This window comes from Lissotriton helveticus, chromosome 12 (assembly GCF_964261635.1).
Source record: "Lissotriton helveticus chromosome 12, aLisHel1.1, whole genome shotgun sequence".
Taxonomy (NCBI): domain Eukaryota; kingdom Metazoa; phylum Chordata; class Amphibia; order Caudata; family Salamandridae; genus Lissotriton; species Lissotriton helveticus.
Genome location: NC_136073.1, coordinates 700,089,844 through 700,113,176, shown reverse-complemented (window position 1 = coordinate 700,113,176; position 23,333 = coordinate 700,089,844). Strand labels below are relative to the sequence as shown.

Below are 23,333 nucleotides of genomic sequence, written 5' to 3'. Positions count from 1 at the left end.
CGTGTTTTAGGACACCCTTTAACATTGGCAATGTTTTAACCGATTTCTCTGAAGTGGAGAAAGTGTCAAACAAGAAATCCTCCTCAATTGGGTCAGCATGCATGTCCACATCATGATTATGTGCTGCCCTCTCTATTAATGCATTAAACGCTGCTGTATCCTCTGTTGGCGATGTTTTTACAGGGTAAGAAGGAGTATCAGGAATAGTTTGTGACTCCCCCTGGTCAATAGGGTCTGGCCAGGCTTGAGTCTGGTCATCTTGATCATTGTCCGCAGGGTAACTATATTGTTCATCATAGTCATACCCCATATCCTCATTAGAGCGTGTGGGTGAGTAAGCAGCAGTGTCCTGGCCATGGTACCTTACAGTTTCAAAATGGACAGGCGATGTTGAAGAATCTTTTTTCTGTTTTATTTGAATTTTATATGATTCCAGCGGATTTTCCGACCTGATCTTCCTTTGATAAATAGTAAGTCTGCCGGTTTTGGCGTCGATCTGGAGTTTCGACTGATCATCATAGGAGGGCTCCTGGTACATAACGTCTTCAAGAGGATGACTTCTTTTTCCAAGTGACACAGTTTTGGGTGGTTCGACCACCGTTTTCTGATCGATCGCCTTAGGCCGAGCTGTCGGGGCAGTCCGAATTTTATCGGCAGCTTTGCTGCCGGCGTTGATATCGGACCGACGGACTTCGCCTTGCCGTCGTGAGTCTTCCCTTGCGTTGACTTCGGTGCTTGTTGCGTCGGAGTCGCGCTCCTCTCCCTCGATTAGACGTGCTCCTTCGAGGCGCTTTTGGGTTTCGGCTCGAGGGCTTTGACGAGCTGCGTTTTTTCGACTCGGTTCGAGAGGCTTCCGAGACTCTAGTTCCTTGTTTGTGTCGCTGTCCGTCGACGCCGACCTCGCCGGACTTGGCTTTAGCGATAGACTTTAGCGCACCAATCTTCGGCTCGACACCCTTTGTGGTTGACCCCGCAGGGGCGTCGACACTTTTTTTCGACGTCGAATCCGATGTGTTCAAAGTCTTCGATCCTAGGACTGTCTTCAGCAGTTTCATTTTCGTCTATAGTTTTCGGTTTCGCTTTCTGTAGTGCAACCGATGGCTCGTGTGATATATTCTTAGCCGGGCCGAGACGCGGGGCTATAGAAATTTTGTCATGGTCTTGGCTAAGGCCTTTTGGCGATGCCTCGACCTGAGCCTTTGAAGGTTTTTGAGTGTCTTTTTTGGGCCCAGTAACCACTGCTGGGCCTGGTTCATCACTCTAGTCGTTATCGACAGCTCAGATGGGGGGGACACGTCGTCCCTTACCTCATCGACGTTTTCCTCTTAATTGACATGTTCATCGTCGTCTTCATAGTAGTTGGAGTCGTGCGCCGAACCTGGATCCGACGGCTGTTCTGGATCCTCAGTCTCGACGACCTCATCGTCGTCTTCATCGAAGATATTCACCGGGTCGGGCGCTGGCTTCGTCATTGTTTGTCTTGCTGCACGTCGGAGCCTAAGCGTCTTCTTTGACCGGAATCGAGCACAAGCTAGACAGTTGTCCTCGTTGTGGTCTGGTGATAAGCACTTGTTGCACACCGGGTGTACATCGATGTGCGGGTATTTAGAGTTACAAAGGGGGCATCGTTTGAACGGGCTCCGTTCCATCGACGATCGGGCCTCCGGTGTCGAAAAGGCCACGCGGCTCTCTTCGACGTGCTATTTCGAAATGAACTGGAACAAGAACTCGGCACCGATCGAGAGAACAATACCGACGACCCCGAAGGCCTTTTGGCCTTGTAGAAAAGTTTCCGAACTTGAGTAAAGAAAAAGTACATCCGAACCCAATGCGGAAAAAAACAATCTGAGGATGGAGATGCCCATGCACACTGTAGTCCGGGGGAGGAGCCACCTATCTCGTGATACTTCGAAGACTCTTCCAGGACAACAATGTGCAATCATCTGGACCCAACACTAGGCGGCGATCTATGCACAAGATGTGAATTCAGCAGCCCACATGCCTCGAACACATTGTTTTGTAATCTAATCTAATGGGTCAATTGTGTTGTTTTTGCAGTAAATAACAAATCTTTTCCATTTGGCTGCATAGCAAGCTCTAGTAGTGGGGCCTCTGGCTTCCTTAATAATATTCATACAGTCCGGTGGGAGGTTCAGGTAACTGAACTCTAGGACTTCAGGAGCCAGATCGCTAGATTCAGTTGCGCTGGATCTGGGTGCCTTATTTCTCCATGGTTCTGCATCAGCAGCTTTGGGGAGTGACGTAATTTTTGATGAGGGACTAGTGATAGTACGAGTAGTGTTGTGATCCATGGTTGCCGTGCCCATGTGGGAGCAACTAGGATAATTTTGAGGGACTGTTTGAGCTTGCGTACTACTAGTGGAATGAGTGGAAGTGGTGGAAAAGCGTATGCAAATCTGCCTGACCAGCTCATCCATATTGCATTGCCCTAGAACAACAAGTGTGGGAACATGGCAGCGAAGGTTGGGCATTTTCGGTTTGGGGAAAACAGATCTAGGTCTGGTTGGCCTCACATTTAGACGAAAGGTCGAAGAACATGTGGATGAAGGTTCCATTTGTGTATTTGTTAAGTCTGACGACTTAACAGATCTGCTATCTGATTGCTTACTCCTGGAATACGTTCTGGCAGGAGATATAGGTTTTGTTGAATGGCCCATCTCCAAGTGCTTTGTGCTAGGCGAGAGAGCTGCAGAGAATGTGTTCCTCCTTGCTTTTGTATGTAATACATTGCTGTCATATTGTCCGTCCGGACTAAGACAGTTCTGTTGAGAAGATGTACTTTGAATGACTTCAAGGCTAGAAATATTGCCAGTAGTTCCAAATGATTGATATGAAGTACTTTTTGTTGAGTGGTCCACCTGCCCTGAATTGTATGGTTTAGGAGATGGGCTCCCCAGTCGGTGAGTGATGCGTCTGTTAGCACTATCTGTGGAACAGGCTCTAGGAAATGCCGCCCTTTGGACAGGTTTTGTGTGTTCCACCTCTGCAGAGAACGATGTGTGCGGCTGCCCACCAACACCAGATCCGTAAGTTGTCCTTGACCCTGGTTCCACTGATGTGCTAAACATTCTTGTAAAGGGCGAATCTGAAGTCTTGCATGGGGTATGATGAAAATGCAAGAGGCCATTGTTCCTATGAGCTGCATAAACACTTGTGCTGGAAGAGAGATGGGGCTGAAACCTGTTGATGAGGATTTGCATGCCGGCTATCCTGGCTGGATTGGGGTAGAGGTGTGGCACAGCGGCCAGGGTGCCTGACTCCGGACCACAGGGTTCCTGGTTCGATCCCCAGCGCCAGGTCAGCCCAGCACCAAGTGACTCTGGGCAATGGCTCACTTAATCTTCCAGAGGGCCCCAAGCCCTGGGAAACCACTTAAGAGGTAGCTGTGAGCTTTACAAATTCAAGGTTATTATTATTATTATTATTGGGTATGCTAGAGCTTTGCAAGTGTCTATTGTGGCTCCTAGATACAGATGTATAGGAGGGTTGAAGGTGTGACTTGGTGTAGTTTAATGTGAACCCCAAGTTGTGTAACAGTTGAATTGTTTGATAAGTGTGGTGAACACACTGGTTGTAGGAGTTTGCTTTTATCAGCCAGTCGTACAGGTATGGAAATACGTGAATTTGCTGTCTTCTCAAATGTGCTGCTACTACTGCAAGGCACTTTGTGAACACCCTGGGTGCTGTGGTCACCCCAAATGGAAGGACCTTGAACTGATCGTGCTGTTAGTCTACTCTGAACCTCAGGTATTTTCTGTGAGCAGGGTGTATGGAATGTGGAAGTAGGCGTCCTTGAGATCTAATGTGGCAAGGAAGTCACCTTGTTGAAGCAGTGGAAGAACCTGCTGAAGAGTGATCATGTGAAAATTATCTGATTTTATGTACAAATTGAGAGGTCGAGGTCCAGTATTGGCCTTAGGGTCCCGTCTTTTTAGGGGATTAAGAAATACAGGGATTAAACCCTGTTCCCTGATTTTGTATGGGAACTGGTTCTATTGCATGTTTTTGAAGCAGTAAAAGAACCTCTTGTTTGAGTGTTAGATGTTCCCCGGACATTGAGCGCTGTTTGGGTGGTATGTTGGGTAGAGTAAGTTCCAGGCAGTAACCATATTGGATAATTGGTCTTACCCATTTGTCTGTAGTGATGGAATTCCAGACAGGTAGGCACTGTGATAGTCTCCCTCCGACTGGTGTGGAATGATCTGGAGGAAGTGGAGGGAAGTCGCTGCTTATTACTGGGGGAGGTGCGAGTGTTGTTGTTACCTCGGCCTCTTCCTTTGTTATTTCCCCTGTATCCACCTCTAAAATATCCTCTGTTGGGGGATGTTTGTGTGGTGTTTTTTTGTATGAAGCAGTGTCTGTATTGATATTTATGGATGCTCCCCTATAGAAGGAGATTCAAAAGGAACCACGTGGGGATGGAGACTGCAATGCTCCCATGGATTTAGCAGTCTGTGTCCATTTTCATTTTCTGTAGAACTGTGTCTACAGCCGGTCCAAAAAGTTGTTGCTTATTGAACGGCTGAGCGAGGATAGTTGTTTGTACCTCCGGTTTGAAACCAGAGATGCGCAACCAGGCATGCCATGCCGTCTGAGTAACACGCTAGAGGCGGTGTCTGCTGCATCAAGTGCACATTTGATTGATGCATTAGTTATAAATTTCCCCTCTTGAATTAAATCATTGGCCTTGGTCTTATATTGATCAGGCAGATGTTGCAATAGGGTTTCTAGTTGGTCATAGTGAGCCCTATCATACCTAGCAAGTAATGCTTGTAAGTTGGCTATCCTTTAGTTATTAGCTGCTTGGGCAGCTACTCGTTTGCCAGAAGCATCTAATAATTTAGACTCCTTGTCCCGAGGTCGTGCATCACCGGAGTCTTGAGAGTTGGCACGTTTTCTAGCATTAGTTACCACTAGGAAATCTAAAGGGAGTTGACCTTTGATGTAGGCGGGATCACTGGGAGTGGGTTTATATATTTTGTCAATTCTTGAATTCAGAAATCTAGCCCTAACAGGATCCTTGAATATGTCGGGGGCATGTTTAATGACACCTTTTAACATTGGCAGTGTTTGTACAGTCTTTAGTGACTGTTCAAAGGTATCTAGTAGAAAATTCTCCTCTGCAGGGTCCGAATGCAGTGGTACACCATGGTACTGAGTCACCCTATTTACAAGCTGATTAAAACCCATATTGTCATCTGGGGGAGATGGCTTTGTTGGATATGCACGAGGATTAGGGACGTCTGGAGGATCTACTGGGTCATCATAATCGTCCAAATCATCCTGTGATACGTCTATTATGATCAGGGTCATCAAAAAGGTCAGTGTTGTGTCCCCCATCCCCATAATCATCATCACCGGGTGGTAGTGGGGTGTTTGACATAAGAGAGTGTGGAGGAGAGACTGGCTTAGAGGGAAGAATAGGAGAAGAGGCTGCAGGAATGCCTGGGGTGTCCAGTTTCCTTTTGTTGTGTGGAACAGTAGACATGTCATGTTTTAGGGTCGATGTGGAGTATTTTTTGTTTTGGATCGATAGGATCCGGTCGAAAAAGTTCTTCCTCTTCTGTAGATACTTTCGGCGAGGTTTGGATTTCTGCTCCAGAGCCTTGGAAGGTATTTTTGGGTCCTTTGGCTTCGATGTGGAGGCGGAAATCTTTTTCGGTTCCGATGCCTTTTCCTTCGGCAAGGGTGTGGTCGGTGCCAAGGTCTTTTTGGGAGTAGGTTGCGCTCTGCTCTTCGGTGCCGATGGCGCCTGTGGAACAGTGATATGCGTTTTGCTCAGTCCCGAACTACCGGAAGGCTAGTCCTTTATCTTCTGAGCTGAGCATGAGGGCGGGGTTTTTGAAGCTTGTTTTTGGTCGAGACGGGGGCCAGCAGGCGAAGTTTTGACCAGGGCCTTTTTAGGAGGTGGGATTGGGGTAGGGGCAGTTGTACTCACTCTGTGACCAGGAGTGAAGGGGTGGTATGAGTCGGAGTCGTCTGCTTGGGACACGATTTGCAGATCCTCCGAAACCTCTTCCGGAACATTGGGGCCTTCATCGAAGATGTCCACAGTGTAGGAAGGTAGATCGCTGACTATGGTTGCCCCCAACTTTTTGCCTGGTGTTTTGCTGGTTTTCTGACTTAGTTGACCTGGGGCCCTGCTATTCAGGACCCCAGGCCCACTGCTCTCTCTGTTAAAATGGATTCCATGTACCCTAGGTACATATCTGATTGGATACTGAGTCACCTTATGAGTCCCTGTACAGTATACCTTAGGTATCCAGGGCATAGGTGTACCCAGGGGCTGAAGCATGTATTATGCCACCCCTGGCTGGCCATCCAAAACTGACACAACTAGCTGCTTGCTGAGATAGTGAGACTAGAACAATCTAGAATCATCCCCCGTGGGCACTCGTTAAATCGTCTTCTGAATGAGGAAGACTTCCAGTTTGAGGTTTTTCTCAAATGTTCATTTTATTTCATGATTGACATTTAAAGTCTTTTTTGATTATTTTTGCAAACAATTTGATAATATCAGGCAATGTCCATTTCAAAATCACCAATGCATTTCGGGCATTAGATTCATGCCCTTCATCAGGGAGACGACACTACAAAAGATATATGATGAGTGACTGTTAATATATGATTAAAAACGGGTAAACAAACAGTTAAAGCAACATGGTTAACTCATTAGCATTAGGCTAAAAATGTAATGTACTAGTCAGTTGTTAAATTGGTTGGACTTCGTTGTACCAAAGACAGGTTATTGCAACAGAAAACATTCAAATAAAGAACAGTGTGTCACTAACTATTCAAGGTAGTCTTATCCCAACGTTTTTCTCACTGACCATCCCTCTAATAACGCTTTTAGACCGCGCAGACCGCACTAATAGTAAACCAGTCCCTTTACTTTCCTTCTAGACTTCGAACCTCTGATTTGGAAAGGCATGTAAGTGACACTGACACACTGTTCTTTATTTGAATGTTTTCTGTTGCAATAACCTGTCTTTGGTACAACGAAGTCCAACCAATTTAACAACTGACTAGTACATTACATTTTTAGCCTAATGCTAATGAGTTAACCATGTTGCTTTAACTGTTTGTTTACCCGTTTTTAATCATATATTAACAGTCACTCATCATATATCTTTTGTAGTGTCGTCTCCCTGATGAAGGGCATGAATCTAATGCCCGAAATGCATTGGTGATTTTGAAATGGACATTGCCTGATGAACAAGTTACTTACCTTCGGTAACGATATATCTGTAAGAAACAGTAGTTAGTATTAGATTCCTTACCTTAGAATATCCCCAGGCGTCAGTCTGGATCCGGAAACTTTTGCGTAGCAGTACCCCTGCGCGTCGGTAGGCGTCGTCTGCAGGCGTCCCCTGCGGCTCCGCGTCGTCGGCGTCGTGCGCCGTGATGACGTCGCTGGAGTATATAGACGCCGCCTCCGCGCGCTGACGTCAGTTCTTTGCACACAGCTTTTCCGCGCCAGAACACGCAGAGCCATGTGAGAACCAACATTGGTGCCATTTGAAACTAGGGCCCTGAAAGGGATGTCCCTAACCCTAGGTATCAGTTCGCAGAACGGGGAGGATGGGCGGGGCGGTAAGGAATCTAATACTAACTACTGTTTCTTACAGATATATCGTTACCGAAGGTAAGTAACTTGTTCATCTGAAAGAAACAGGTTAGTATTAGATTCCTTACCTTAGAATAGATACCCCAGCAATACCAACCCCGGTGGTGGGTCTGCGAACCAATACAACCTACACCAGAAAGTCCTGGAGGACCGAACGGCCAAAGAAGCCATCCCTCCGGACTTGACCGTCCAGGCAGTAGTGCCTCGCAAAGGTGTGCAGCGAGGCCCACGTGGCCGCCTGGCAAATGTCCTGCAAAGGGACTCCCCGGCCCAGGGCAGTAGTAGCCGCCGTGGCCCGAGTGGAATGGGCCCTCAGCCCAACAGGAGGCTCCTTCCGAGCCAAAGAGTAGCATGCTTTGATGCACAGGACGACCCACCGAGAGATGGTCCGTTTCTGTACCGCCCTTCCCTTCTTCTCACCCACGTAGCCAACAAACAGTTGGTCATCCACCCGGAACTGGCGTGTGCGATCCATATAGAATGAAAGCGCACGTTTTGGGTCCAGACGATGGAGCCGCTCTTCATCCTTTGAAGGATGCGGAGGCGGGAAGAAGGAGGGCAAGGTGATGGACTGCCCAATGTGAAAAGCAGAGACCACCTTGGGCAGGAAAGAAGGTCTGGTCCGAAGAACCACCTTATCAGGATGAACAGACAAGAAAGGAGGTTGAACAGAAAGAGCCTGGAGCTCACTCACTCTCCTGGCAGAGGTGATGGCTACCAGGAAGGCCGTCTTTAAGGTGAGAAGACGGAGAGGACAGGAATGAAGGGGCTCAAAGGGAGCGCACATCAGGAAAGTCAAAACCAGGTTCAAGTCCCACTGAGGCATCACGAACGGAGCTGGAGGATACATGTGCGTGATGCCCTTTAAGAATCTTAACACAATAGGGGACTTGAACAAAGATGGCTGATCAGGTAGCCTCAAGAAGGCGGAAAGGGCAGAAAGATAGCCCTTGATAGTGCCCAGGGCAGAGCCCTGCTGGGCAAGGGAAAGGAGGAAGAGGAGAACCTCAGATAGAGGGGCAGAAAGGGGATCCACAGCCTTTGCTGTGCACCATGCCACAAATCTGTTCCACCGGCAGGCGTATACCGACTTTGTGGAGGGACGCCTGGCTGCCAGAATGACATCACAGACTTCAGGAGGCAAGTCAAATGGCCTCAACTGTCGCCGCTCAATCTCCACGCATGGAGGTGGAGACTGGACAGGTTCGGGTGGAGGACCGTCCCCTGCTGCTGCGACAGAAGGTCCTCCTGAAGGGGCAGGCGGATCGAGGGACCGACCGTCATGCTGAGTAGCTCGGGATACCAGTACCTTCGAGCCCAGTCCGGAGCCACAAGGATAACTTGGGCCCGGTCGCGCCTGATCTTCTTCAGCACTCTGGGCAGAAGCGGTATAGGCGGAAAGGCGTACAACAGACCGCAACTCCACTCGCGCCGAAAGGCGTCGCCGAGCGAGTGCCGTCTTGGAAACTCCAACGCGCAGAACTGATGACATTGCGCGTTCTCTTCTGTGGCGAATAGATCTAACCAAGGCTCTCCCCATTGCTGAAAGAGGCCTCTCGCCACATCCGAGTTCAGACGCCATTCGTGATCCACCGAGCACCGACGGCTGAGTTCGTCCGCCCTGGCGTTCAGAGAACCTGCCAGGTGTTGAACCGTCAGAGTCACGCCCTGACGTTCCAGCCATTGCCAGAGGCGCAGAGCCTCTTGGCAAAGGGTCCACGACCCCACACCGCCCTGTTTGTTGCAGTACCACATGGCGGTGGTGTTGTCCGTGAACACCTGCACTACACTCCCGTTGACAAAGGGGAGGAATGCCTTCAGTGCCAGGCGAATCGCCCGCAGCTCCAACATGTTGATATGGAGCCGGGACTCCGCCGGAGACCAGAGGCCTCTGATCTCCGCCTCTCCCAAGTGGCCACCCCAGCCTTGGAGGGACGCGTCCGTCACAACCACGTGCTCCGGCTGGGGAAGGGAGAGGGATCTGCCCCTGACCCAATCGCGGTCTGTAAGCCACCACTGCAACTGTCTCGCAGTGCCCTCCGAGATCAGGACATGGTCGGATAGGTTGCCCTGATGCTGGGCCCACTGAAACTTCAGGTCCCACTGCAGAGCCCGCATCCGCCATCTGGCGTGATGCACCAGAAGGATGCAGGAGGCCATCAGCCCCAGAAGCCGCAGCGTCAACCTGACCGAAACCCGGGATAACGGCTGAAAGATGGGAATCAGAGCCTGAATATCCCGGACCCGCCGTTCCGGGGGATAAACCCGAAACTGCGCCGAGTCGAGAACCGCTCCGATGAAAAGGAGCTTTTGAGAGGGACACAGGTGTGATTTCGGCACATTGATGGAAAACCCCAACTCGTGCAGGAGGTCTGCCGTCATCTGAAGGTGGTGGACGACTGTCTGGGGCGAGCCCGCCTTCAACAGCCAGTCGTCGAGGTAGGGGAAGACTGAAACCCCTAACCGGCGCAGATGAGCTGCGACCACCGCCATCACTTTCGTGAACACCCGTGGGGCGCTGGTAAGGCCGAATGGGAGCACGATAAACTGAAAATGCTCGTGGCCTACCGTGAACCGCAGGTAACGCCGGTGGGCCGGCAGGACGGGGATGTGAAAGTACGCATCCTGCAAGTCCAACGCTACCATCCAGTCTTGTGGGTCTAGAGCAGCCAAGACCTGAGCCAAAGTCAACATCTTGAACTTCTCCTTCCGGAGGAAGCCGTTGACGTTCCGTAGATCCAAGATAGGACGCAGGCCTCCCTTGTCCTTCTTGGGTACCAGAAAGTAGTGGGAGTAGCAACCACACCCTACTTCTGGCCCAGGAACGCGCTCGATGGCCCCCTTGGCCAAGAGGGCCGTAACTTCCTCCTGCAGAAGTGTCAAGTGGTCTCCCGACACACGGTGGTTCTGCGGTGGCATGGCTGGAGGAGTGGACTCGAAGGGGAGGGCATAGCCCCTTCGGACAAGCTGCAGCACCCACCTGTCCGATGTTATCGCGCGCCAGCGGGAGTGGTGATGGCGAACCCTGCCACCCACTGGCGTCACGTGAGCCCGAAAGCTCGGACTAGGAAGGCTTGGATGCCGCAGCGGAGGGAGGCGTGGACTGACCACGACGCTGGCCTCTACCGCCACCACGGCGGAAACCACGGGCGCCACCGCGCTGGGGAGCGCTCTGCGCCGCGTGGCTGGCAGCACGTGTGGGACCTCCTCTCCCTTGGCCACGAAAGGGCCGAAACGAACCCGTCTGCTGGCGCTGGGTCTGGGTCGAGAGACCCAAGGACTTGGCCGTGACCCTGGAGTCCTTGAAGCGCTCCAGCGCGTGGTCCGCTTTGTCACCAAATAGGCGACTGCCATCAAATGGCATGTCCATAAGCGTATTTTGGACGTCTGGTGAGAAGTTGGCAGATCTCAGCCAGGCATGGCGACGAATCGCCACCGTAGTGGACATGGCCCGTCCCAGTGAGTCCGTGGTGTCCAGACCACAACGGATCGAGTACCGCGCCGCATCCCGGCCTTCAACAAAGGCCCGGGTGAGCTTGTCCCGCACTTCCTGGGGGCATTGCGGCAAACACTCCTCGACCGTATCCCACAGGGAGTGGGTGTAGCGGCCCAAGAGGCACGCGGTGTTACAAGACCGCAGCCCAGCACTCAAAGAGGAAAACACTTTCTTTCCGAATTGGTCGTACCTCTTTGATTCCCGGTCGGGCGGAGCCGACGGAAATGCGGACTGCGAAGTGGAGGCCTGGATCACCAGACTCTCCGGGGAGGGATGGGTGGACAGGAAGGCAGGGTCGTCCGCGCAGGGACGGTGACGCCTGGCAACGTTCCGGTCAACCGGCGCACCAGAGGCGGGCCTGGACCAGGTGCCCAGAAGGACATCCGTCAGGGCCTCATTAAACGGCAGCAGAGGCTCCTGGGGGCATGACTGCGGTTTAAAAACTTCCGTCAGGATATTCGGTTTGACCTTCGCGACGGGGAGCTCAAGGTGTAAGGCCTTGGCAGCCCTCATCAGGACCACCGAATAGGCAGCACCCGCCTCGGACGCCACAGGGGACGGAGAGACAAACCCAGGGTTGGGCGACTCGTCCAGGCCACTGGCATCACCCAGATCACCTACCCAGTCCACATCGTACTGGCAGGCACGGGATAGAGGGTCCTCAGACCCCTCCCAACCCTCTCCATACTCCTCCTCGTCATACCCATATTCTGGGTCGACGATATAGACATCGGGGTCAACGGGCCCCATCGGCGTCGGGTCCGGCGTCGGCCGACGCCGGTCCGGCTCCGAGTCCGGAGTCGGGGAGGAAAGGGGGGTGGCGCCGCGCGGCGTCGGTGCCGGGGACCCGACGCCGGCCGGAGCCGACGGCGGAGTCGCTGCACCACGCGGGGGCGGTACCATGGGCTGGCCCACAGGAACCGACGCCGGAGAGGCCGGGAGACCAGCCGGCGACGAACCAGAGGGAACCAGCGGCGCCGGGGCCGGAGCCACCGGCGGCGCCGGGGCAGGAGCACCCGAACCGCTCGGGCCCCCAGACGGGACCGACGGGCCCGCAGGCGCCGAAGGCCCCGCCGGAGAAGACCTCGCCCTCATAGCAATGAGGAAGGCCTCGATCTCCTCACGCGACGCGCCTTCCCCAGGGACCGACAGGTGTGGGGTAGACGGCGTCGGCGACCCATGCGGGACCGCGGGGGTGGGGTCACCCGAGCCCCCGGCCGCAGCACGCGGGCGTCGGGGGGAGTCGGGGGTGCGATGGCGACGCCCCGACTTCTTGTGCTTACCTGACGAGCCGGAGGAATGGTGGCGACTCCCGGAGCGCCCATGGCGGCTCCGCGACCGCTCCCTCGACCGCTCCCTCGACCTCCGACCGGACCGGGACCGCTCTCGACGCGGGGCCGACAACCGGAGCTCGAGAAGCTTGCGGGACCGCTCCCGCCTAGCTTTTCCAGTCAAGGCCCGACAGTCGACGCAGGACTCCACGTCGTGGTCCGCGCCCAGACACCGGAGGCAGAGTCGATGGTGGTCGGTGACCGACATCATGCGGTCGCACTCGTCACAACTCTTGAAACCGGGCATCCTACCGGCACCGTAAAGATCAATCAGTTAACAAAAAACTTGGTCAAAAGACCGGAGTACTGCTCTTCGGATCTGCGCTAACTGGCGCGGAAAAAAGAAGAACTGACGTCAGCGCGCGGAGGCGGCGTCTATATACTCCAGCGACGTCATCACGGCGCACGACGCCGACGACGCGGAGCCGCAGGGGACGCCTGCAGACGACGCCTACCGACGCGCAGGGGTACTGCTACGCAAAAGTTTCCGGATCCAGACTGACGCCTGGGGATATTCTAAGGTAAGGAATCTAATACTAACCTGTTTCTTTCAGATATTATCAAATTGTTTGCAAAAATAATCAAAAAAGACTTTAAATGTCAATCATGAAATAAAATGAACATTTGAGAAAAACCTCAAACTGGAAGTCTTCCTCATTCAGAAGACGATTTAACGAGTGCCCACGGGGGATGATTCTAGATTGTTCTAGTCTCACTATCTCAGCATTGTATTGACGTCGTGGGACCCTCGACGCCACCCTTTTGGTGCACCAGAACCCTCCCCAAATTTGGTTCAAATATCAAATAACTTTTGAGCTGTGCATCCATCCAACACCAATAGACAACTAGCTGCTTGACAGCTGGGGCAAGGTGGTGTAATCACCCTTTGCTTTAGATATAGTATACCTATATCTAAAACCTAGAATGGGCACACAGATCTCCTATCAGTCACTCCTATGGCAGGCCTTAACAATCCTGGAGGCAGAGTGCTTGGAATCGTGTGAGATAGTGCTCTGGCATGAGCTGAGCCTGTCTGCGGCCTTCGGGATCAATCCCTTAGCCGTTTCCATGATAGCGTCAGACCATATACTCTTAAGGGCCTTATAATCCTCGTGGTTATGGTAACTTTGGTCTGACATTATCTAAACATGTCGTGTAAGGTGTCATACGCTTTGGAATACTACCCCCTCGCCAGTTCTGGCGACGGGGGTAGCATTCCACCCCTCTAGAGGGAGAAGACATGTTGGTAGCCTGTAACCCCGGTTAAAGTTTAACATAGCCTCAGCTCCACAAAATGGATGCTGCCACCGAGACACAAGTCTGCCCTCCTGCTGCTGGCAGTCCTTCCAGCGCGGGAGGCTTGGACAAAGGGTTTCCTGTCAGGGGCGGTGCTAGCACCATCCCAGACAGGGTTATGTGTATCCCAGGTAGGCAGGGCGTGAGAGGAAGGTGACGGCAAGTGGCACCCCGGTGCTCACTGTGCATAGGCCGGCTCAAACCAGTTCCTGGGGCACACCAGCCCCTGAGCTGGGGAGAGACCGGACAAAGGAGAGGGGTGTAACCACCCCCCTCCTGGTCCCACCCATGGGCAGGACCTAGTCGCGTGCCAGCCCCCTTTTTGAGAATAAAGGTAGGAGCAGGCCCCCTTCCCAAATGAGATAATTCTGAATCTTGACTCCTTTCCACGAAAGAACTCTGGAACTACTTCTGAAGACTCCCTTGTGGCTAAGGAGTAGCCACCCTGCACCCGCAGGCACCATCCAAGCATCGCGGTTTGCTGTAAGTCTCTCCTCCGGATCAAGACTGCCCAGCTCGACGAGAACCGGCTTCCCTGGCACCTCTGACCTCTACCTGCATCATCAGCCCAGCTGAGATTAGTGGGTGTGACGAGACCTCGAGGGACCGGCCATCTTCAAGACTGTACGACGCTTGCCCAGCACGACCGCCGAGGGATCCTCGAGTGAGTGCTTTGGGGTTTGAGAAGCCCCGACCCTGAGCAGCTCCAGCACCGAAGTCCAGCCCCCTTGCATCCACGAGATCTGCGTGGGGCCCTTCTGCTCTTTGCTGCTCACCGCGTTGTCCAGGTCACTTGCCCGTTGGCTAGTGGCCCTTCTGACGACGAACCACGACGACAACACCGCTGGTCTGGTTGCTCCAGACTGGCCCTTGCTCCCCTCCAACAGAGGAGCACCCGGACCCTCCTGGTCCACTCCAGACGCCATCTTGAGTCCACCGCGTGGGCTTGCATTTGCCAAGAGTTGTTGCCCCAATCCTGGGTCCAGCGACGTCGACAGCAGACACCTGCGTGGGACAGCTCGCACCTCCATCCTGGTCGCCGACAACGCCTCCTGGTCCGAGAGACTGCAGCGCCCAGCGTCGCCCACTCACCTGGTCGAGGTGACTTCGCCCGGTGCCATTCTGGTGCCCACCTAATCACTGGCTAGTGATTCAGGGGTCCCCTCTGCTTACAGGTATCCATCTTCATCGATCCAGGCTTGGATCACATCGAACTTCATCACTGGTCGCCTGCCAGCAACTTCTTCTTTCAGGCTCCATAGACTGCAACGAGGATTCCCGACGTCTTTTCAGACCTATGCAGCCGCAGCCCCTGGGCTAGGTAACCTGAGCATTTCGGTGCTCCAGCATAGCTTAACTATATAAGTGTCCAGATCCTTTTTCGTTTCAGCTCTACCTAGTCGGGTTCGCCCGCTAACACTAACTTTGCATTTACTAGCCTCCAAAGACTTTGTTCCGCATCCCGCGTGAGAGTGCCCACTCTGCACCCGATCTCCCTAGGCCTCCTGCTCGTAATCTAAAGGTTCAGTAGTCTAGTCCTAGCGATCCCAAAGCCTCTGAGAATAGTTACTTACCTGCTAGTAATTCGCATTCCACTTTTGTAGTATATGGTTTTTCGTGCCCCTCGGGCATTTGTGTAAATTGTGCGACTTTCAGTATTTTCTTAAGAGTTTTGTATTGTGCTTAGCTCCCTGACTCATAAAGAGTTCAGGGTAGTCTTGTTATATATAACTATACTTTATTTTCATAACTTGTGTGGTGTCCTTTGACTTGGTGTTCAAGGGGTTAATGTGATGGTAAAACAGCTGGCTTAACACGCCCTCTAGAGTTTAGCCTACAGACTGCTCTTGTCCATGCTACTAGGATAGCTGGTCTATCAGGTTGACTTACAACCAATCATCAATAAGGGTCGTTTGGACTGATACATAGTGATCACTAGAATAGTGAGCACTGCATATCAGGCCAACTTCTCACACACAGGTGCCTGAGCTGCCTGTTGCGCCATGATGTGTTGTCAGGCCCGGCGATCAAGGATGGTCTTTTTGGATCTAAAGGAGGCGTAGGCCTGGCAATTATTCTTGTTGTGCTCAGGCGAGACACACAGGTTACAGACCTTGTGGTGGTCACTGTGTGGGAATTTAGCTCCACACTGGGTTTGTTAAATGGAGTACTTTCCATGAGCCGTAAGCCCGAACGGCGTCGATAGGCCCAGCGGCCCACGTCGATGACCGGAATAGAGTATTTGAGGAGCGCGTCGAAGATCACTCAATCAAAAACAATACAGTCGAGTCTACGATGATTTGCACGTCGAAAAGGTTTGGAGAATATGGAGCCGCACCGGAGCTCAGAAGTTACATCCGAACCCAATGGAGGAAAAAAACAATCTGAAGATGGAGTCGATGCCCATGAGCACTATCGTCCAAGGGAGGAGTCCCCTATCTCGTGACCACAAAAGACTTCTCCCAAGACAACAAGGTGAAAGCATCTTAGCCCAACACCAGATGGCGATCTATGCAAAAGAGTACTATCTGCAGCTCATATGCCTCGAACAGGAAGTTCTTGAGCTGGTATGTCCTTTCCTTTATTTGTTTGAGGGTATTTTATAGAGAGTCTATGGAGCCTTAAGAGGAGTGGTTTGTTTTTTCGGTTCAAAATCCTTTGGTGCATGTTTTTTATGCTCCGAAGGTTTGTGTAAAGGCTAGTCTTTTGTAACTTTCGGTTTTGAAGATTTTTCTTTAAGTTTAGGATGCAAAGGCTTATCCTTTGGTTTCGGCTCCGAAGATTTGGGCTTAGTTATTGCTGGATCCGAAATTTTAATTTTGTGGGATTTCGGTTCCGAGTCTTTCGGTGCCTAAGATGACTTCGGTGCCGGTATCTAAGCATCGGGTCATTGCTTGGGATTGGTTTTGTGCCGGAGATGGTGTTTCGGTACCGTGGGATGGCTCGATATCGAGCCGGAGGCTTTGTTTCTCTGTTTTAGCTGGACGGGAGGGCGGGGCATCTGAACCATGTTTTTGGTGTTTCCCTAGGCCGAAGGGCGTAGGTAATACCTGAACCTTCGTGGGTTTTTCAGTGACCTGGGGCTTGTCACTCAGTTTGTTGGCCTGGAGTGGTGTGTGAGTCTTCCTCCATGTCAGAGTCGTCAGCTTTAGACATGGAGAGTTCTTCCTCTTGTACGGCGCTGTGCTGATGGGACTTGCACTTATCCAAAGATGTCCGGTACCAGGCTAGTGCCGCGTCTCATCTCGAGACGGTGAGCCCGATGGTCACGATTCATTTTCTTCTATCAGAATGATCGACAAGCCTTGCAGCTACTTTCTTCGTGCTCCGGGGATAGGCACAGATTACAGACCTCATGTAGATCTGTATGTGTAAATTTAGCACCCACCCTGGGCATTTTTTAACTGGAGTCCGTTCTATCAACTGCTTGCATGGGTAGGCCTTGCGGCCCGCGTCGAAGCTCCTGATACAAGTTGTTGGATTCCGACTATGTGGGTCGAAAGGAGAAACCCGTGATCGAAACAATACCAACAAGGAGTATTGATTGCGCTTCGAAAAGGTTAGAAGACAATACCGAACAGGAGTGCAGCAATACACATCCGAACCTGATAGCGGGAAGAAAAATTCTGGAGCTGGAGTCGATGCCCATGCGCACTATAGTCCTAGAAGGAGCCACCTACCTCGTGACTACAAAGTGCAAACATCCAAGCCCAACACCAGATGACGATCTATGCAAAAGTATACGATCTACAGCTCATATGCCTCGAACAAGCTATTTCTACAGACTATGCAAGTTTGTTAAACTAGTCATTAATATTAAACAAAACATATGTACTCCTGAATGCAGTCCTTTTAAAACCATTACTCCAAGCCACCAACACCAATTTAGCTAGTCGCAGGGGAGGCCAGCAGCTATTCACATGAGATCACCACCTCTGATAACTCAAGTAAACTTAAGTGCATGTCTCTCAGATGCTGAGAGTAGTGTACCATCAGATGCTGATGGTACACTAAAAAAGGGCAGTGAGAATTATACAGAAGCCATATCAAAATCAGAGCAAGAATATGACAATTCAACTCCAAATACAGACAGCAAATAAAAATATGCTCGGACAGATCTTGAAGTACCTGCTATTTAAAATGTTTTTTAAAATTACAAATCTATACACAGAGTATAAGTCAAACACTGGTCCCAGATTTCACTTCCTACTTACCTTCTGTTGAGGCGTATGTGCAAGCATTCTTGCAATGAATATCCGATGGGAGATGAGCTCCAGCCAAGCATACACAAAACCAGGTGCTTTCGTAGGCCTCAAAATATGGAAGGTGTTGCTGGAAAGTAATTTAGGAGTCATTACAACAAAGAAAACAATGGATGCTGTTCGAGTGTTAAGTAAGGTACAGAAACAAGTTTTAGCAGGGAGGAGGGGGCACAAAAGCACAATCTACTTACTTTCAGTAAAGTAAGTCATGGTGAATACTCCAACTACAGATTCCTCACCTTTAGAGTATTACCCAGGACACACAGTTGACTTGGAATCGGTTTAGCATTGCTCCTTAGCACTGCTAAGTGGCGTAACGCGGCTCCACGTTGACTTACTGTTAGAAACTGGCTCTATATATACTACACCAAAATAAGGTACAGTGTGTATAGTCTCTAAGTGTACCCAGAGGTAGGCAGAGGTTAAAGATCGATTGAACCTTACTCTCTAATAGTGGTAGTTTGGTCGAGCAGTAAGGCAGTATCAGAGGACAGTGTTAAGCATTTGATGTACACACTCAGTCAGCAAATGGTCTCACACACAAGAACTGAACTCTAGGCCAATTGTTGGTGTATAAAAATACACTGTTTATTTTTAGAACCAAGCAAGCCCGATACAGGTAAGTATTAAATACTTTTCAGTAGTAAGTTACTGGATATAGAACAGTTTGAAAATGTAATAGAAATTGTACTTTGATTTACAGGAGAGCAGTGGTATGCAACACTTAGCAAAGGCAGTACTTTGAAATGAAAAGGCTTTTTCAGTAAAATACAGGTAAGTTACTTTTTACGTTACTTTTATAACTCAGTGCTGGATACCTAGATTCAGCAATGGGACATTTCCTGGAAACAGGTAAGAAATTAAGTTTTGGTTATTCGTGCAATTTTTAAAGAATATTTTTAGATTTCAAAACTCCACACTTTAGAAACTTTTTTGAGCAGTACATTGAAATGAATAGGCTTTTACAGTAAATTGCAGGTAAGTTACTTCTCAAGTTACTTTTCTAACTCAGTGCTGGATACCTAGATTCAACACTGGGACATTTCCTGCAAACCGGTGGGTAAACCCGTTGAACAAGTTACTTACCTTCGGTAACGATATATCTGTAAGAAACAGTAGTTAGTATTAGATTACTTACCTTAGAATATCCCCAGGCGTCAGACTGGATCCGGAATTTTTTGCGTAGCAGTACCCTTGCGCGTCAGTAGGCGTCGTCTGCGGCTCCGCGTCCGTTTATGTTTGTGCAATTTTTAAAGCGCGCAAATACCCGGGGGTGTCTCGGCGCTGAGAAATATAGAACCATCGCAGCGGTGATAAGTTATGAAGAGAAGAGCCATGTTTTTAGTTTCTTTCTGAAACTGAGGAGGGTAGGGGCAGTTTTAATGTGGGTTCCAGAGTTTGGCCGAAGAGATGGTGAAACACCTGTCTCCCCAATTGACCCTTTTTGTTCGCGGAACTTTGAGCAGGTGAGCAGAGGAGGAGCGGAGTGTTCTTGAGTGCTCAAGCGGACAGAAAGCAGCTCTAAGGAACTGTGGACCTACATTGTTGAATGCTTTGTAGGTAATGAACAGAGCCTTAAATATTGTACGGATCCTAACGGGGAGCCAATGAAGTTGACGGATGTATGGAGAGATGGATGTGAACTTGGGAACGTTCAGCAGGACCCTAGCTGAGGCGTTCTGGACTGATTGCAGTCGGTTGATGGTTTTTTTCTGGGCATTCAGGAGAAGGGCGTTGCAGTAATCAGTTTTGGAGAAGACCAAGGTACTGATTAAAGTTTTGCCAGCTGAGGATGGGAGGTAGGGCAGGAGTTTTTTGATTCTTTTCAAGATATAAAAGGATGAGGAGACTACTGAATTGATGTGGTGATGAAATATCATTTTGTCATCGAATATGATTCCAAGGTTACGTACCTTGGTAACTGGCTGAGGGGGGGCTCCCAACTCCGGTGGCCACCATTGAGGGGACCAGATGGGATTCAGCTTCCCGAATGTCATCACCTCTGTTTTATCAGAGTTTAATTTGAGGCAGTTTGATGACATCCAGGAACTGATAGCCCGCATTCCATTTTGGAAGTTTGCTGCCACTGATGTACCATTACTGTGTACCGAAAGTACCAGTAGTGTATCATCGGCGTAGGTTGTCAGGGCAATACCAAAGGATTTTATTACTCTCGCTAAGTCTGAAACATAAATGTTGAATAGTGTTGGAGTGTGGTAAGTGAAATGGGCCATTTTCACTGTTTGTGGACGATCAGCCAAGAAGGATGCGAGGAGTTCTTTCGCTTTATTTTGAACTCCTATGGCTGAGACACGGTCGATCAAGATGACATGATCGACCGCGTCGAAGGCTGCAGAGAGATCTAATAGTATTAATACCGCTGCTCCTCCTTTGTCCAGGGTCATCCTAATTTCATCTGCAGCTTTAAGTAACGCGGTCTCCGTTCCGTGACCCTTCCTAAACCCAAATTGGGTCTCATCCAGTAGGTTGTTATTGTCTATGAAATTAGATAGTTGTATGTTCATAGCTTTCTCGAAAATCTTTGCTGGAAAAGGGAGACACGCAATGGGTCGGTAGCTGACAGGAAGGAGAGGGTCAAGAGTGTTTGTTTTTTTTTAGAAGAGGCTTTATAATAGCCTCCTTCCAGACTGAAGGATAAATGCCCGTTGTGAACATGGCGTTACAGATGGACGTCAGAGCAGGGGAGATGGCTTCCGGGATCATATTAAGAATGGCAGGAGGGCAAGGGTCTAAAGGAGATCCTGACTTGGTGCCCAAGACAAGTCGATGGACTTGTTCCTCCGTGACAGCTTCAAAGACCGTAATGCTGGGTGTGTTGTTATGGGGCAGGAGATTGGGAGTGGTAGTCGGGGGTGCGCGGGTGAAGGCAGAAAAAATATCTGTGACTTTGTCTTTAAAAAAGTTTGCAAGAGTCGCAGAGGGATTGGGTTCCATTGAAGCAGGGGGCAGGTGGGTTGGAGAGGTGGGTGACCACCTGGTACAGTTCTTTTGCAGAGTTTTTTGCCTGGTTGATTTGGGAAGTGTAGTAGGATGTCTTTTCCATAATAAGAAGATCTTTGTATTTGGAGAGGGCGCTTTTGTTTGTTTTTTCAGTGGCGTTGTAATGGCGGCGCCAGCGTCTTTCCAAATTTCTGCAGTGTTGTCTCTGCAGTCGAAGAGATTCTGTAAACCATGGGGCCGAGGGATGAATTCTGGTTCGATAGGAAGTTTTAGGGGGAGCTAAATTTTGACAAGCTTTATTTAAGCTATAAAGGTAATTGGTGGATGCTATCGAGGGGTCCTGTTCGGACGTGGTGATGCTGTCAAGCAGCAAAGCAGAAAGATGTGAAGGATCGATAGTTTTCCAGTTTCTAAAAGTAATAGGAGACGAGGGAGTGGAAAAGGATGGCGGAGAAATCAGTTTTATGGAAAAACAAACTGCTGAATGGTCTGTCCAAATAAGAGGGATCACCTTTGAAACAGCAATGTGTGGATTATTAGTGAATAATCCGTCTAGAGTGTGTCCGGCTTTATGGGTGGACTGAGTGACAATTTGTTGTAGGACGGCCGCTGCTAGATCGTTAGTTAGTGCCGCCGTATCAGGGTCACACATGGCCTCAAGATGAAAATTGAAGTCGCCCAGTATGGTGAAATGTGGCGCACCTGCAGAGGCCTCAATAAGGTTATTGAGGTTGTTAAGAAATTTAGATCTGGACCCTGGAGGGCGGTAGAGTAATATGCCTGTGAGTGATTGATTGATTGTCAGAGAGGCTGATAGTAATGAAAGAGCCTCACACTCACTATAATTGGAGTCGATAAACTTGACTTTGCGATCGTTTTTATAGAGAATGGCTATTCCCCCCCCCTTTCCTTTTTGTTCTGTCTAGTCTACATACACAGTAATTATCAGGAGTAGCAGCTTTGAAATCTGGGCCTGAGGCGTCGTCGCCCCAGGTTTCGGTAATGAATAAAAGGTCTAAATTGTGTGACTCAATAAAGTCTAAGATCTCAGTTTTGTGCTTAGGTAGTACATTGATGAGTGCTGCTAGGATGGAGGTTGAGGGGGTGGGAGTAGTGCAAGATGGACATTTGTGAGGACCTATATTAGGATTGGTGTATTGCAGATGCGGTAGAAAATGCGGTACATCTGCGGAGTTGTTAAAATTTCGGAGTTGGTCGGAAGTGTATATGAGGTTTCTTGATTCACGAGCCAGATGCGGCTCCCTGGTGTCAGGAGGGGGTGGCCCTTGGCACGGTCTCGGCGCGGACGAGCGCAGACGAGCTTGCCTTAAGCGCGCCTTCGGCACGCAATCGTCGCGTCCGCTGCGCTTCCGGTGGGTGAGCATGATTTATGAGGAGGGGTAGTGACGTGGTGAGGGGGCGTGGCCAGTGTGAGTGGGCGTGTCCGCTGTTCGAGGAATGGCGGAATAGTTACACCAACAATCACCCGCAGCAGCGTGCAATCGGCTGGGCGGGGTGTCGGCAATGAGAGGCAGTGGCCGAGGGGTAAGTGACAGTAAAATACAAGTTATCCCACAATTATTTTAAAAACAAGATCGCTGTGAAAAGCTCGCGGCTTTCCGCCTCAGGAGTGAGTTCTGTCATCGGCACAGTGATGACATCGTCTGAGTACTTAGACGCTGCCTCCGCGTGCTGACGTCAGTTCTTAGACACAGCTTTTCCGCGCCAGAGACGCAGAGCCATGTTAAAAAACCACCACTGGTGCCATTGAAACTAGGGCCCTGAAAGGGGATGACCTTAACCCTAGATATCAGTTCGCAGAACGGAGAGGATGGGTGGGGCGGTAAGGAATCGAATACTAACTACTGTTTCTTACAGATGTATCGTTACCGAAGGTAAGTAACTTGTTCATCTGAAAGAAACAGGTTAGTATTAGATTCCTTACCTTAGAATAGATACCCCAGCAATACCAACCCCGGTGGTGGGTCTCCGAACCAATAATCACACCAGAAAGTCCTGGAGGACAGAACGGCCTAAAAAGCCATCCCTCCGGACTTGGCTGTCCAGGCTGTAATGTCTTGCAAACGTGTGCAGCGAGGCCCACGTATCTGCCTGCAAGGGGACTCCCCGGCTCAGGGCAGTGCTAGCCGCCGTGGCCCGAGTGGAATGGGCCCTTAGCCCAACAGGAGGCTCCTTCCTCGCCAAGGAGTAACATGCCTAGATACACAAGACGACCCACCGAGAGATGGTCCTCTTGTGCACCGCCTGTCCCTTCTTAGCGCCCACGTAACCAACTAAGAGTTGGCCACCCACCCGGAACTGGCGTGTGCGATCCATAT

General features: G+C 50.4%; 1 protein-coding gene across 7 annotated transcripts in view; it reads right to left on the bottom strand.

Annotated features, from left to right (window-relative positions):
• Window positions 1–23,333, bottom strand: part of CNOT1 (CCR4-NOT transcription complex subunit 1) — a 1,826,813-nt gene that overhangs the window by 288,532 nt on the left and 1,514,948 nt on the right. For all 7 annotated transcript variants that reach the window (XM_078668607.1, XM_078668606.1, XM_078668608.1 and 4 more), the window contains one exon: window positions 17,986–18,103. In XM_078668607.1, coding sequence (XP_078524733.1) covers window positions 17,986–18,103 — 118 coding nt within the window. The remainder of the gene's footprint in view (window positions 1–17,985; window positions 18,104–23,333) is intronic.